The sequence below is a fragment of the Micromys minutus genome (assembly GCF_963924665.1).
Source record: "Micromys minutus genome assembly, chromosome: 19".
In the NCBI taxonomy this organism is placed as follows: Eukaryota; Metazoa; Chordata; class Mammalia; order Rodentia; family Muridae; genus Micromys; species Micromys minutus.
This window is the reverse complement of record NC_137954.1, coordinates 16,256,035-16,271,761: the sequence shown is the minus strand read 5'-3', so window position 1 is coordinate 16,271,761 and position 15,727 is coordinate 16,256,035. Positions and strand designations below refer to the sequence as shown.

The window sequence follows — 15,727 nt, the reverse complement described above, 5'->3', positions numbered from 1 at the left end:
AATGCATCCCAGTTCAAGGAGGCAGGTGCTAAATGCCAAATGAGTAATGCAGTCTGTGAGTACAGCAAATAGCATTCTGGCATTTACTACCCAGGAAGCTGACAATTTCCCTATCAACAGAAGCTTCTGTGGGCCTTCTCGTCTGCCTGTAGTTTCTCATTCTGAGGCTAGCCTAAAAGCAGGCTCATAATGATTCTGTTGCTACTCAATAAGTTAAGAAAGGATAATCATTTTAAGAACTATGGGAAGATCTGCTTATTGGAACATGCCACTAACATATGTGTGTTTCAGTCCCCTCTGTTTGTAGACATGCAGAGGATGCCCTGTGAAATGGAATGGTGATTAATGCCATCTTATTTGTGATGGAAATTCTGCTAGCTTTTGTGGTATTTTCACAGAATTTATATGTATCCTTGTAGATAGGTAGTTTGTATTAAATAAATAGTTTGGGTTTTTTTTTGGGGGGGGGGTAATGGAAATAGGTTTTAAAACTGATTGCCACACACCATTTGTCATCATAATCACCATCATCACTGGAAAAGTAACTCAGTTTTATATTTAGGTCATGAACTTGTGTCAGGTCTCTTTATGTATTTCTGACAGCCAACCATGAGGAATGGCACCGGGAAGGAATTCCATATCGAGAGCTCTGAAGGCATGTCAGGATAGTGATGCTGACTGCATGGTATTCATCAGCCTCTCCAGGGCTTGGAGGGGTAGGATGCTTGTGCCAGGGTTTCTGTGTTAGTAAACGGAAACTAAGGAAACATAGTCTCTTTGGGAGCAGGGCCCTAGTGATTGCCAGGTCCCCTGACAGTCCCTGGATAGCGCTTATAGAACCATGAACTCCCAGGATAGGAAAAGGGCATGAACAGTCATCTACCAGCAGCCAGTGGTCTTGATAGCGGGCAAGACTTGTTGAGGTAGCAAGCGCTGAAGGCATTGGGTAGAAACCATCTGCTGTGTTGGGTGCAGTGAGCACACTGTTTACCTGGGGATGATGTGGGAAGTTCTTGGGCTGGAATACATAGGTTATATTTCCAAAGGAGGGGCATAGGAAGGAAAGCTGCAAACATGAGATGAGGCCAGTCAAATCCAGACTCCTCACATTGACATTTGTCAGCAAAGAAATGCTGTGTGTCAATTTGGAGTCATGTCGTCACTAGACCAGCTGACAGCCTGATTTGCTGAGTAAGCTTACACAATGCATTTAACATTGAAAAATCCTTCCTTTCTTCCTTTGTCCCTACCTGCCTTTATTTTTCTTCCTTTTATTGTTTTTTTTTTTTTTTTTTTTTTTTTTTTTTTTTTTTTTGGTCTTGGTTTAGTTTTGATTTTCTTTTTGTGGTCAACGTGTGATGTCACACAGGCTAACCTCAAACTTGATATATAGCCAAAATGACCTTTAACTTCTGATGTTCTTCCCTCTATCTTTGCAATGCCTCTAGGGGCAAGTGCCACTACATCAGTTTTATGCAGTGCTGAGGGTTGAACTTAGCGCCTCTTTTATGCTTGGCAAGTACTCCATCAGCTCCTGGTTTTGTTTATTTGAGACAGGGGCTGGCTAAGTATAGCCCAGGCTGCTTAGAACTCTAGAACTTGCCATGTAACCTACACTGGCCTTGAACCTTGCTCCAGGTTTTGGGACTCCACAGGTAGGCTACTACTATACCTGGTGCCATGTTTTTTTGTTTGTTTGTTTGTTTTGTTTTTTTTAAAGATAATTTTGTGATTATATTTATGTACAGAAAACTTAGTGTACATTTAACCCAGTTTAGTGGCGAGTTCTTTAGCCTTTGCCTTTTCCAGCTTGGCAATGCGAGCCACAGACTTAGGACCCAGAGTGTTGCCTCCCCAGTGGCTGCGGATCTCGTCATATCTGTCATTATGATTGGTCCTAATAGCTTCTACCAGCTTAGCCAGAGCACCCTTGTCTTCTGAGTTAACCTGTGTGAAGGCAACAGTGGTGCATGTCTTCCTGTGAACCAGGTGCTCCAGCCTGGCCTTTCCCTTGATGATATAGCAGGGCACCCCGATCTTTAGACACAGGGCAGGCAGGAAAACCACCAGCTCAAAGGGGTCTACATCTTGAGCAATCACCACCAGCTGAGCCTTCTTGTTCTCCACCAAGGTGGTGACTGTATTGACTCCTGCTCGGAGGACAGGTGGTCTCTTAGTTGGGACGTTTCCTTTGCCAGCAGCTTTCTTCTTGACATGGGCCAGTAACCTCTGCTTCTTCTCCTGCTTTGTCTCTGGCCTGTACTTGTGGGCAAGCTTAAGCACCTGAGTAGCTGTTTGCCTGTCCAGGGCCTGGGTGAATGGATTAATGGCAGGAGGTACTTTGGGCTGCTTATAGAGGATGGCTCTCTTTCGCTGTAGTCTGATGTAGTGGGGCCATTTGACAAAGCTCCCAGCTGAATGTGTAGTATGAATTAGTTTCTGAAGAGGAAAGTGAGAAAATAAAGGTAGAGTTGTGGAGAAACTACTCTTTGGTAGCCACGTGCAGAAGAAAATGAATCAGAGAAGACTAAAGACAGGGGTCTAGTTAGATGACACAATTTTTGTCCCTCAAGAGGTGAAGGGGTCAAGGTTCCCAGGCTAGGAAGGAGGTGACACATGGGTCCACACATTCTCTGCAGCTTTTTTCTGCTGTAGATGTCACTGAACTATAGATGTCACAGGCCGTATAGCTCTGTTCTGTGGTCATAGTCTGTCTTTTGCCTTGAACAGGGTGCCAGCGATCTATTGGTCTCTCTAATGGCAAGGCCAAAGTGTGCAATTACAGTGGGTGGTACTACTGCAGCAGCTGCCATGTGGACGACAGCTTTCTCATCCCAGCACGCATCGTTCACAACTGGGACACCTCGAAATACAAGGTAGGTGCCAACCTTGGGTGCACTTGACGGTGTTAATTAGGGTGTTTGTATATTATCAGGTGGATTTTAAAGATAACTATAAACTGAGGTAAATTTGATTAGGTAACAAACTAAAACACAGGATTTCAGTTTGTAGTTCAGACTGGCACTGAATTCATAGTCCCTCTGTCTCTAGCAGACAGAGTTGGGCTGACAGACATATCCCATCATGCCCAAATGTGCCACTAGACTTTATCTAATGCTTCTTACCCACCTAACTGTAAAGACTTTTAAATTATTCTTATCAGTTTCTTAAGTTAAAAATATATGTATATGTATATAATTTTCAATCTATTTATCTGTCTAAGTTTTTGCCTCTAGGCCTTGATAATTAAGTATAGATCCTAAGAGAATTCTATACAGTTGGAGGCCTTCCTTGTATTTTTATTAGAAAATGGAGACTATTCATGATTATGCCTCTGATCTCTGGAGAAGGCATATGTAACCCAAAGCGTTTCTTGTGATCACGTAGTACTGATTTTGGTGAAGGCCAGTTGGTCTTCACATGCATTCAGCCCTTGGAACTGGAATCCTAGGAGAAGCCATGAGGACTTCTGGGTATCAGCCCACAGAAGGAAGAGTACAGTTGGTGATCTTCAAGCACTTACCAGAACTCCTGTTTATTAAAGAGTGGGAGCTTATGAGAAATGTTGGGATAAGCTAAGAGCTTTGCACAGTAATGACTAGCAAGCAAGTAGTGTGAATAGCACATTTGTCAGCTGTAAAAATGTAAGTCAAGGGGGCTGGAGAGTTGGCTTGGTGGTTAAGAGCACTCACTGCCTGTTCTTCCAAAGGTCCTGAGTTCAATTCCCAGCAACCATGGTGGCTCACAACCATCTGTAATGAGATCTGATGCCCTCTTCTGGTGTGTCTGAAGACAGCTGCAGAGTATTCACATAAAATAAATAAATAAATATTAAAAGAAAAAAATGCAAGTCAACAGGGGAGGAGGAATGCTCAAGACATGTTGGGTCATCCTAATGTAGAAGGGTAGAGAGAAGAGGGGCAGCAAAGGGTGGCAGGAGACCAGGGGTGAGTGAGCAGTGAGGTAGAAGGAGTTCAGGCTGCTTGACAAGCCATGTGAAGAAAGTGCTTCCAGATCAACTGTGACAGATGCTGATAGGTCACATAAGATGAGCCCTGAGGACTGACCACTGGCTTCAGTCATGTGGAGGTAATTAGAGACCCTAATGAGAGCAGTGTGAATGGAAAGGCAGGAGCACAGTCTGACTGGAACGGGCTCAACATAGAATAGGAAGGAAGAAAGAAAATGACAAGAATAGGAGAAGCTTTACTCAGAAGGGGAGAAGACAGGTGGGGAGGAGCTCAAAGGGGAACGGGGTCAGTCAGGTTTGACTTTTGTTTTAATAGAAAAAAATAACAATAACAGCATGGCTTTTTTTTTTTTTTTTTTTTTAATGCTGATGTGAACTCCCCAGGAGAGAGGAGAAAGGCTGGAGTAATGGGGGGGGGGGCAGTCTGAGAGTGGGTGACAGATTGGAAGTTCATGGAAGCTTGTCTTTTGCACCAGTGGTTTTGATCAGATTTCTTGGTTTCGATATGTGTGATCTTAAGAGACTGAGTTTTCCTCTTCCTCTGAGATATCCTGGAGACTCCTGCTAATAGGGAAAATTGGCTGATTAGGAAATAGCTCCATAAATTTACCTACAGGCTTCTCTGAGCCACATAGTCCTCACCATCCCTCCATGAGGAGCCACACTCCTCTTAGAGAAGGTTTATTCTGCTGCTGTGTCAACCTTAGTCCCTCCTTTCCCCTCATAGTTTTACTAACTCTGGTGGATTGGTGTTAATTAAACATCTGTTCAAAGCATACCTCAGTGTTTGGTTAGTGGGGGACAAATTTCTTGAACTCTCCCAAGCTTCAGTTTGCTAATATATAAAATGAGCCCAGCCTTTGAATGTTCAAGTCTTGGCTTTGTCCCTTACTGGCGTTGTGACCTGGATAAGTTATTTAGACTCTCGGTGTTTTAGTTTTCTTGGTTACAAGGCGAGGATAATATTGCCTTAACTTACTTCACCTTCAATATTGCCACTGGTTGAACGGCTGACATATGTGAAGTCAATGGGACAATGCCCTTCATACACCGCACACCAGATCAGCACTGCTCTTTGTAATGCACACAGGTAGAGCTGAGAGTTGTATAGAGTAGGTTGTTAAAAGACAAAAGCACAAAAAGGCTGGAGGTTTGAGCTCTCTCGGGGATTCCATCCTTGTACTTGAGGGCTGGACAGACGTTGAAAGCACAGTGTTCTTGCAGAGTGCTTCATTTCGCAGCACCCAGTCAGACAGTTCAGAGCTGCCTGAACTCTAGCTCCAGGGGATTTGACACCCTTTTTTGGACTCCTTGGGCACCTACACTCGTACGTGTATATTCTTCCACACACAGACACTTAATTACATGGTTGTTTGATTTGTTTGTTTGTTTTAGTTTAGTTTAAAAAGCAAAGCATTCCAAATGGGCTGGAGAGATGGCTTAGCTCTAAAGGCTAGACTCACAAACAAAAATGTAAGGAATGTGTGATCAGTACTTACAGAATATTTATATAATTAATTGCTGGCTGAGTGTTCTCTCTGTGAAAGTGGGCTGAGGAGGGAGATGTGGCTTAGCACAGTTGGTGGCACACAGTTGAGGTTAAGCAGGGGTGGCTGCAGATTGACCAAGAGTGAAGCCTGTCCCATGGGCACCTCAGACTCAACACACTCTACATTCCACATGACCTTCATCACACTCACCAAATGCACACTGCCTGCAAGTACAGATGGAGATATTCATAGTTGCATGGATGGCCCCACATCTCCACTGCCAAGTATAGGAGATATCCTCAGTTATCCCCTCCCCCAGTGTGGGAACGGTACAGATGCCCTGGCAATACAAGAACCAAGGCAGGCATAGTTCTTGAAGGCCATGGCTGTTCACAGAGAGCTCTGAAGACTACGGAAACCACCAGGCTAGCTGGTGCTGAAGCCTAGGATCTTTCTGTAAGATGGCCCAGGTTTTGGTGGTCCTTAAATTAACTAGACTTGATTTGAGGGAATAGGTAGCTAATTAAAGATATTTATTAGGTACACTCACTTCATTCACTGCACATGAGGAGTCAGATCTCTGCTTCCCACATTCTCAGTGGACCAGGAACAATTTTACTGCAGGAGCACAGCTGATTTTATCTGGGTCATCTGTCACTGGCATTGAGGAACTATATCCCATTTAGTCTAGCATCTGTCTGTCTTTGCTCAGATACCAGGAATTAGCTTAATGCTCCTAATTGTGAGGATCAATTTAGACCTATCAGTTTCTAAATCCAGACATCGTTTTGTTAGATCTGCCTACTGTCCTTAATAGCAAGTACGTGACTGCTTGACTACCCGTTGAAAAAATGGTTTTTCAGAGCAGGATGAAATTGTCATCTTAAGCATTTCCTGGCTGCCCTCTGGAGTATTAGTAATTGTAATTACTTTCAAAAGCAGGATAGCATCCATTTCTGCTGTCTGTGCTGCAGGCCGAACTAGGCTTCATGGTTGGAGAAGGAGTTGAACCCTGTCTTTAAATTCTGTAGCCATTTTCTAATGAAATTCTCTTTGAAGGTAAAGTCCCTCCTCCCTATTCAGACCAATCAGAACCAATTCAAAACACTTAACTTTCCTACCACTTCCCCATAGTTGTGTTTTTAAAAACTGTTTTTTATGTCCTAGCCTCATTAGGGGTTTTCCATGTTACACAAGCCTATCTCTTCATCTTGAGAGGCGTTCAAGACAAGTTTTCTTGCCTCTAGCTGCCTTTCCTCTTTCTTCATTATTGTCTCTGAAAGTGTTATAAACTTAGAAATAAAACCAAACTGTTAGAATTGTGTCTGAAGTAAGAGTGTGTGGCTCAAAGGGAATGTGGTTCCTGCTTTTACTTCGGTAGAGGGGGCAAGACGTTAAACAACCACATAAATACAAAACTGACTTCAGACATGGAATACTTCTTCATGTTCGTCATTGTTTTAGAATAGAGCTCAAATGTGCGCCTACATGCCAGCGCTGCCTAATTACATCAGTCTGTCTCTGTTTGCAGCCTACCTGCCTTCTGACAGGGAAGGATGGAGGAGGGACAGGGAGCACTTCTTTTAGAACAGTGAGCAGATAAGTTATGGCAGAGTAATTAAAAACCGAAGGCACTGTGACTGCAGACTGTGGAACACGGAGCAGCGTGTCCAGAGTTCTGAGTCCTGGCTCCACTCTGCCATGACATGACCATAAATAAGTCAGCTGGGGTCTCTGGACTTGATTAGATACAGACAATGAATTAATTCGATATTTTTCAAAGTGGATTCTGTGGAATACTCACAAGTTTTGCACTTGTGAGTAGGGCTCTGTTGGAAGGCCACCATCTTGGTGAGGATTGGAAAAAGCCAATGGGGTTACAGCTTGGTCAGAGGAGACAATGGAGGTAGAGAAGGACGTTCAGCTTCCAGTAGGTGAGTGAGCATAGATCAGCCTTTCTCCCATCCTTCTGACCACAGCAGGGCTGCAACCACACAAAACTGAAGTAAGTGGAGGGATAGATGGGTTAATTAACCCTCCACTCCTTGTCTCCCTCTCTTCCTATCCCTCCTTCCCTCTGTTCTTCTTCTTCCCCTTGTCATTACCACAGAGTTACATCTTAACTCAACCCAAGCAGCTTTTCTTTACTCCCTAGTGTCTGAGGGTTTGGACGTGAGAACATGCTTCCTTTCGAATCACCAAGAAAGTACTGTGCAGCCTATTCATTTTCCAACACTGCGGGATCTTTTCTGTGGGACCAGTAATCTTGGGAACGTAGATTGAGAAAATTTGACTAGTTTATTTTTTTCCTTTCCTTGCTATGCTAAGATTATGTCCCCCCGTGTTTTCTTTGGCCTTTTCCTCCTTTAATAAAAATGGGGTACACTGCCTCATTTTCAGATGGCATCTGTGGTTGACTGTTTATTTCCTTTGCCCATTACTTCTTTACCCAGGGCTGTTTTGTGGGTGAACATGCCAGAACAGTATTCCAGAATCCTCCCTCAGGATTATGCAAACCTGAGCAACATCCAGTAATTCTGCAGTTAAGAGGTAGTTGTTACCATTGTGACAAAATGCATGCTGTGTTCAAATCTGCAATGATTACACTTAGTGTTCAGATTACTTGTGTTCATCTGTCAGTGCATGCGTGCAGTCACAGATTTGGTCATCATTAGTTTGTAACTAATTTCAATGTGATTGTGCTGTTCTCTCTAATTCTCCTTATTGTGACAAGGAGGGGACATGTTTTTAGTTGGGCTTCTTTCCTCATAAGTCATGTAGCTCAAGAAACCAGAAACATAAGCACAGCAATGATGTTGAGTCCCTGTGACATAAACTGTTGTTTATGTGCTACAAGAGCGAAGAGACCAGGCATAGTAGTGTGTATCTCTAACCCAGTGTTCTAGGGTAGTCTAGGCTAGCCCATAGTTCATACTACAATCTGAAGACCTAACATGAAAGGAGAGAAGTCAGTCCTGAAAGTTGTCCTCTAACCCTCAGAAGTAAAACACGGCATGAAAATGTTGCCCGCTGATCACCCACAACCATAGACTCGCACAATAACGATAAGCAAAAATAAAAAAAAATAGCACTCTGGCATTTCATGTTCTGATTTGCAAGAAGGACAGTAGCTCAGCTATTTATTGGGACACACCTGATGTTAACAGGTGGCTCATGGCATGTTTAGATTAGCAGAAAAAGAAACTCCTACCCAAGAATACTATTGACTGCTTCCTTTAGGTTACTAGGAGTATAGCTTCTTCCTTAGGCCAATACTCATTTAAAAGTTTTTCTTCTTGGAAAGAGCTTTTTTATGATAGAAGATTTGCGTGTTAAATCATCTTGCCAATAAAGGGAGGAAAACTGAGAGCTCAAGGAATCAGAAGCTTAATTATAAAGCTCTGTTTTGCAAAAACTAGCATTTATTTTATGCCAAATTGCAAGTTTTCCTCAAACCTACCTCACTAGTCTTTGTGAATGGAGTAGAAATCAAAGGAATCTGGGCTCTGAATACAGACCATGAGCTCAGCCTCATTGCCAAAAATGGCTGCAACAGCCAGGGATGTGTTCATGCACCCAAGCAACCAGTGATGCGCTCTGTGGGAGGAGAGCTCGCTAATAAATTGGGAAGGCAGTGCCTTGCCGTTACTGAAGCCAGCTCTGTTTCTCTTTTTCCCTCATCTTAGTTTATCAGTAGTTGCTGTCCCATTAGTCCCCCTGCCTTTACAGTCTCTGTAAAAGATTTTTTTTTTTTCTCTTTTGCTTTTGGGCTTAAGTAGCACCTGAAGAGAGAAGCCTTTTAAGGCCTGGGAGACTGGCCAGTGCCCTTTGTCCTTCTGTTCACCTACTAAAAGGTAGCATTGTTAACCTAATTCAGCAGGGCTGGGACTCAGTATAAACACTGCTCTGTACACCCAGGAAGACTAATTGAATTGTACAATACATCACTTTTTAGCAACAGTTTCAAGTGGATTATACTTCACTTCCCTGAACACCATCAGGCTTGTTTTCCTCATTGAAAATATGTAAGTGCAGCTGATATTTAAACACAGTAAATACGGCATGTGATTCAGTTTTGTCTTTCTGCATGGAGCTGGAGCTGGGAGGTGCTGAGGACAGGGCCACAGCTGCTTTGTTCTTCACGGAAGGCCTGGCCTGCTATGCTGTCTGACGTGTACATATGTCTTTGCTTCGCAGATGAGAGTAGAGGCTACTGAACCCTGCTACCTTGTTGTTTCTGATCTGGTAAAGCAGCTAAAGATCTTGGCTAATTCTGGGGATGCTTCATTTCAGTCTATTAAGTGCCTTTAACTTTGTCACTCTCTGCATGACATCATAGGGTCAGACCGCACAACAGATATCTCAGAAATAATTGCTTATAAACACACACACACACACACACACACACACACACACACACACAATATACTTACTTTAAAAAATTATGCACTTCCATAGCCCTATAGGAGATGTAAACTTAGACGTGAGCTTTCCAGTTTATGAAGATGGTGATGCTGAACTTGATGATTGTGTAAAAATAGTATACTTTAATAGGTGCATAGTAGACTCAGATCCCGTAGTTACACTTCCATAGTGTGTGTTGTGGGACTTAGTGATTAGCCCGTTGTTTTCTCCTCATACTTCCCTGGCCATTCTGTCCATCAAATGAGTTTCCACTTGTAATTCCAGATCCAGACCTAGTGTTGGCTTCACCAGGCCTACCTGGCTCCTTGCCCCTTCCTTAGGAAAGATGATTCCCCTCTTTGAGCTACCTGTGAGCTCGCTGTGATAGCAGGCTGTATGTGGTTTTGTTTTGAGTCTTTATCTTTCCTATTAAATAGCCACATGAGGGTGGGGCTTGTGTTCTCCTCATTAGTAAGCTGCAGCTGTGGGGCAGACAGCATAGTGGATTTGCAGTTTCCCCTTTAATGAACAGCATTGTTTATGTTAGTGCTGGATCCCAGCCTTGCTTCTGGAGACGGTTAGTGGGAACTGTGGACAGGCTTACCTTACATAAACAGAGACTGAGCCAGCTCTTTATGTCACTGGGCCATTTCCATCCATATCAGCAAACCGGTCTGGAGAGAGTCCAGTGACCCCCAAGACATATGTAGAGCTGAAGTTTCTCTGTTGTGGGTGCCCTGGTGCTGCTGTCTCTTTCTCTGGTGCATTGTATTTCCAGTGCACTATTTACCTGGCCCTAGAACAATGCTGTTTACAAAGAACCCAAAGGTTAGAGGTGGATGGATCATAGTACATGTGGTTTTTCTGCTTTAAAAATACTTTTAAGAGTATTATGGAATATATGTTCATGTTTACATATTTATACAGTTTTTAAAGACTATAAGGGTTTTGTTTGGTTGGTTTGTTTGGTTTTTTGTTTTTTTGTTTTTTTTTTTTTTTGTTTTTTGGGTTTTTTGTTTTTTTACATTGCTTGAAATAATTACAGAGCTATAACAAATCAAACAGATGGGAAGCATTTGAGTACTTTTCACCAAATTTCCTTCTTGGTCATATCTTAGTTCATTACAGTGGGATATATAAAACCAAACAAATCAGAAACATGGCATTGGTGTGGTTTGTACCATCACGGGTACAGGTTTAGGTAATTCCTAACACAGCTGGGCTTCGAGAAGGTGAGAAGAAACTACATGGTGTTTAGCTCCTTCCTCTGTGACCTTCTTCCCTTGCAGTGACCAGAAACACTTCCTATTTTGTGTGGCTCCTAGGCAGAGCAGACAGGTGTGGAAGGCTGGGGGACTTGCCAGTGCTGACAGCCAAGACTTGTTTTGCAGGTGTCCAAACAGGCCAAGGAGTTTCTGGAGTATGTGTACGAAGAGCCCCTGATCGACATCCAGCAGGAGAACCCCATGCTGTACCTGCATGCTGAGCCGCTGGCCACCGTGGTACGGCTTCGGCAGCGGTTGAAGTCACTCCGAGCCTATCTGTTCAGCTGCCGGGCAGCAGTGGCAGAGGATCTGCGCCGCAGGTAAGTCACTGAATGCCAGCTCAAGGAGCCAGTCAGATGCCCCTGAGCCCCTTTCCAAGGCAGCCCGTTTTCCAGGTCTTTAGGTCCCTCCACCACCTCTGCCCTGGTTCTTTGTCCTCAGTCAGTTGAGCCAAGCAAAGGTGAGCATCACTGCTCAGCCTTTTCCACCAACGTGTTAACCTACGGTCATAACCCCATGGGGTTTTCACAGGTCACGTAGGCAGGGGTTAGTACTTTTCCTAGGTTTTACTTGTTGCTTATCATGCATAAGCTTGAAATATTTCACAACTAAAAAGTACTTTAATGGGAAAAATGCAAATGATCATTCAAATCATTTTTTTCCCTGCACACAAAATGTACTAACTTGGTAACTGCTGCAGGCAGGAAAGCATAGCATTAAGACACATACCCTAGGATTCTGCCCTTCACCTTGCACTTGGTACAGGCTGCTCTCCTTTCTGTAACTGATTCAGCTCATAGTTCATAGAACACACAAGGCCAAACCAAACTCAGATCCTTAAAATGAAATTAAAATGTGCTCACTCTTACCAAATTCCTTCTTTTACAGTCGTATTTTATGAGCATTTAAATTCTCACCCTTAGCATATATGAACCAGTTTATACTTGAAATAATTGTTGATGGCATGCACAAGTCCCTAAAATCCCTTTTGATATTTTCATTGTAATAGAAATGACCAGCAGCACATATTAATCATAGTAAATGTTTCTGGAATCCCACCTGGATAAGAGCTTTTGGAAGGATTCAAGATGATAGTGTTTACAATGTAAAATTCAGTTTGCTCCTAAGAAGTTGATGTGACTCCAGGCTTCTGAAGAAGACATTTAGGAAAGAAGTAACTATAGTGAAAGGTGCATGCTATGCAGTGAGCTCTTGGGAAGTAATGATGGAAAAGCAGATCCTGGAGCAGCATGCTTCCCACTCAGTCACCTAGGTGTTTTTCCAGTAGAGACTTACTTTCATAGAAGCTAGGCAGATTTTAATTTTAAAAGCTCAGAGCTTTCCTGGGGGGTGGCTGGAAAGGTGGCTCAGCAGTCAAAAGCACTTACTTGTATCCCAGAGGGTTTGGCTCCAAGCACCCAGCATGGCAGCTGACAACTGTTTGTAACCCCACTTCCAGGGCATCCTATGTCCTCTTCTGATGGGCAGTTGATGGGCATTTGGAAATTAGATAGAAGGTCCCTCCTCTTCTGGATGACTAACAGCTCCACTCCAGCAGGCCCCTGGCTTGCCACCATGCACTGTGTTCATGCACTTGGTGCACATACATACATGCATGCACACAGAACATCCATACGCATGAATTAAAAAATAAACACATCTAAAAATGTCTTAGGACTGTCCTTGAAGGATGGTTGAGTTCTGTGGCTCCAATTCATTTAGCAACTGAATTAGATAGAAACCAAATGTCTTTCAGCCCTCAAAATGTTCTCGTTTGCTGCTTCAGTACTTTTTGGATTTTGCTCAGAGCTTGAGTTCCTTGTGCCTATGATTGTGGATGATATGAAAAGCTACACGTGGGAATCCTATTAGATACCCGTCCGTTATAATGTAAAATTGAAAAAATAATTGATCAGATGGATCAAAATATTCAGTCGGCCCTGTCTCTCGGGAAGGCCGGGCATGTGGTACTCCTCTTTACTTACCTTTCTGCCTGCATCGATTTTGAAGTCTTTCCTTAATAAACTCCAATTTTGCTACATTTAAAAAATGCTCAGTGCAGTTTCTGAGATAACTGTCAGATCTTTCCTCTTCCAGAACAGCTTTACTACCTTTATAGCTAGTCTAGCTAATATCACTCTTCTCCTCTCCAGTCAGACCTTTACATTAGATGCATTATTAGGGCTCAGATAAGGGGTTCAGAGTTTGCCCAAATGTAGTGTATTGTTCTACTTTCTCTCATATCCTGTACTTCAAACAAAGACTATTGTCTAACACAGGATAGTCATAGTAGTGGGAATGAAACCGTTTGCATAACTGAAGCATTCACAGCAGTGCTGGTCCATAGTAGGTGCTCAGTATATAGCGTTATTGTTATTAACAGTGCTTTCATACCAGATTGTTCTTGCATCTGACTCGGTGAGAGCTAGTGCAGTTCTGCTGCTGTCTAGAGAGGCACACAGGGAAGTGTTGTAGGAAGCTGCCCTGCTGTCCAAGCGCCGGACTCACCGAGTGCAAGCAATGAGATGCTGTTTCATAGCAGGCCTTACAAGAAGCCCATCCTTCTTTGTTTATTTTCATTGTTTTGGATTCTCTATACTCAGGCATATTAAGACGATGTTGGGGTTATTACATGCCTGTCCCAGGACTTAAGTAGATGGAGGTAAGATCAGAGGTTCAAGGTTATCTTTGGCTATATCGTATATTCAAGGCAAGTCTGTGCTACCAGAGATTCTGTCACAATAAAGTACAATAAAAATAAATAAATAACATTTGGTGGCTGGATGATGAGGCACACACTTCTAATCCTGCATTTATGAGGCTAAGGCAGGAAGGGTGCAGGCTCAAAGCCATTCTGTGCCACATGAGGAGACTGGGGTCAGCCAGGGCTATATTGCAAGACTCTAAACAAACAAGCAAACAAACAAAGAAGGGTGGCCAAACGGGCAAAGGTCCTTGTTTCTAAGTCTGATAAACCTGAATTTGACCCCCAGAACCCATGTGGTAAAAGAAAACCAGCACCTACAAACTTGTCCTTACAGTTTCTCGTGCCCCACGGCACAAAAGTGTGTGCACAGGCACACATACACATGAAGTGAATTAAAAAACAAAAGGAAAAAGATAAGTACGCCAGGGATAAGTAGTTCACTTACAGCTTTCTTTTCATAGGGGAGAGAATGTGAACAGGGTGGGTCCTTTTCTATTACTTCAAATCCCTGTGACCTTGCTGAAATATGCCTGTTTAATGCAGTAATCTCAGACTTTCTGAGGTGACAGTGCTTCCTACAGTAACATGTATATGATTTCAACTCTGCTGTCTTCTGTGTATGCAAACACTGCTGTAAACATGATTATTACCTATTCCAAATGTTAAAATTCCCATTTCCAGAGTCACTTTACACCTGTTTTTTTCATTTTTATAGAAATGAGATTTTTATAACTAAATGAACCAACAATGTCTTTCAAGATGCCAAGCTCATTCACAGTGTGCATTTTAGGTTCCGTTTTTGAGTAGAGTGCAGAGCATCTCAGGGCAGGGGAAGGAGCTGAATCAGTTAGAGGAGAATGAGTATCCTCAGACAGAGGGAGGTGCCAGTGGGCCCCAGGGAAGCAACAACAAAAACAGCAGCGAATGTGGCTCCTAACTAGTCATGAAAGGCATTTTCTTCCTGCCTGGTTTTACCTCAGAATGAGAGTAGTCATTAATCACTAGCAAGTAGGTCCAACATGCTGAAGACCTGTCAGCACCATATAAACAGAGTAAAGCAAACTGTTAATATTGCTGTCGCGAGAAAACTGGAAACAGACTGATTAATCGGATTGGCGCTTGACCGCCAGGGAGCCAACTTGGGTCTCTGCCTTATTAGGGAAGTCACAGTTTGCTTTTAGGCCCTTGTTATTGTGACTGTACGGTTTTCATCCTCACTGGTCTTGTTATTGTTGTTAAATGGATGTCTCGTTCTTGAATCTCTGCTGCAAATCTTGACTGGCAGCACTGATTGGTTTAGAAAGAGGCAGTGTCTTCCTTGAAGCCTAAAATGTTTACAGTGCTGACAGTTCTCTGTTTCTGATGACTCCCAGATGGTGACCCTGCCGAATTAGCTCAAGGCCTTGTTAACTTTCTGTTAGAAGAGTTATTTATCGTGTCCACACATGAAGGTGTGAAGAACTCTGGGCAATCTCGGCAGTGTCAGGAAGCATGGGATCAGCAGCCATTAAGGGACATAGGAAGAACTGTCTACATGCTCAACTAAGTTTGGGTCTAGGAGGATGGTGTAAATCACAAGTCCTAAGTGAGGTAATCAAAGTTAAACTTGGCCAACAGACCTGTTCTGTTTGACCTTACAGGGATGGCTCTGCTAAGCTCTGAAATGACATCTTAAAAGGAGTTTCCCATATAACACACACATGCACATATGCATAGACCATATAACACACATACACAGACCATATGACACACACACATGTACAGACAGATACATACAAGCTGGGCATGCTGTTGTGCGTCTGTAATCCAGAAACTCCTAGGGAAGATGGAAGGCAGCAGAGCCAAGAGAATCTCTGGAAGCTCACAGGCCAGCAGGCCTGGCCTGCGGCCA

General features: G+C 43.2%; 1 protein-coding gene across 1 annotated transcript in view; it reads left to right on the top strand.

Moving 5' to 3' along the window:
* The window catches only part of PLEKHM3 (pleckstrin homology domain containing M3), a gene marked incomplete at its 3' end in the record, with an annotated part of 150,081 nt that overhangs the window by 54,817 nt on the left and 79,537 nt on the right, over nt 1-15,727 (top strand). Inside the window, exons 5-6 of the mRNA XM_080932667.1 lie at nt 2,731-2,876; nt 11,256-11,449. Coding sequence (XP_080788793.1) covers nt 2,731-2,876; nt 11,256-11,449 — 340 coding nt within the window. The remainder of the gene's footprint in view (nt 1-2,730; nt 2,877-11,255; nt 11,450-15,727) is intronic.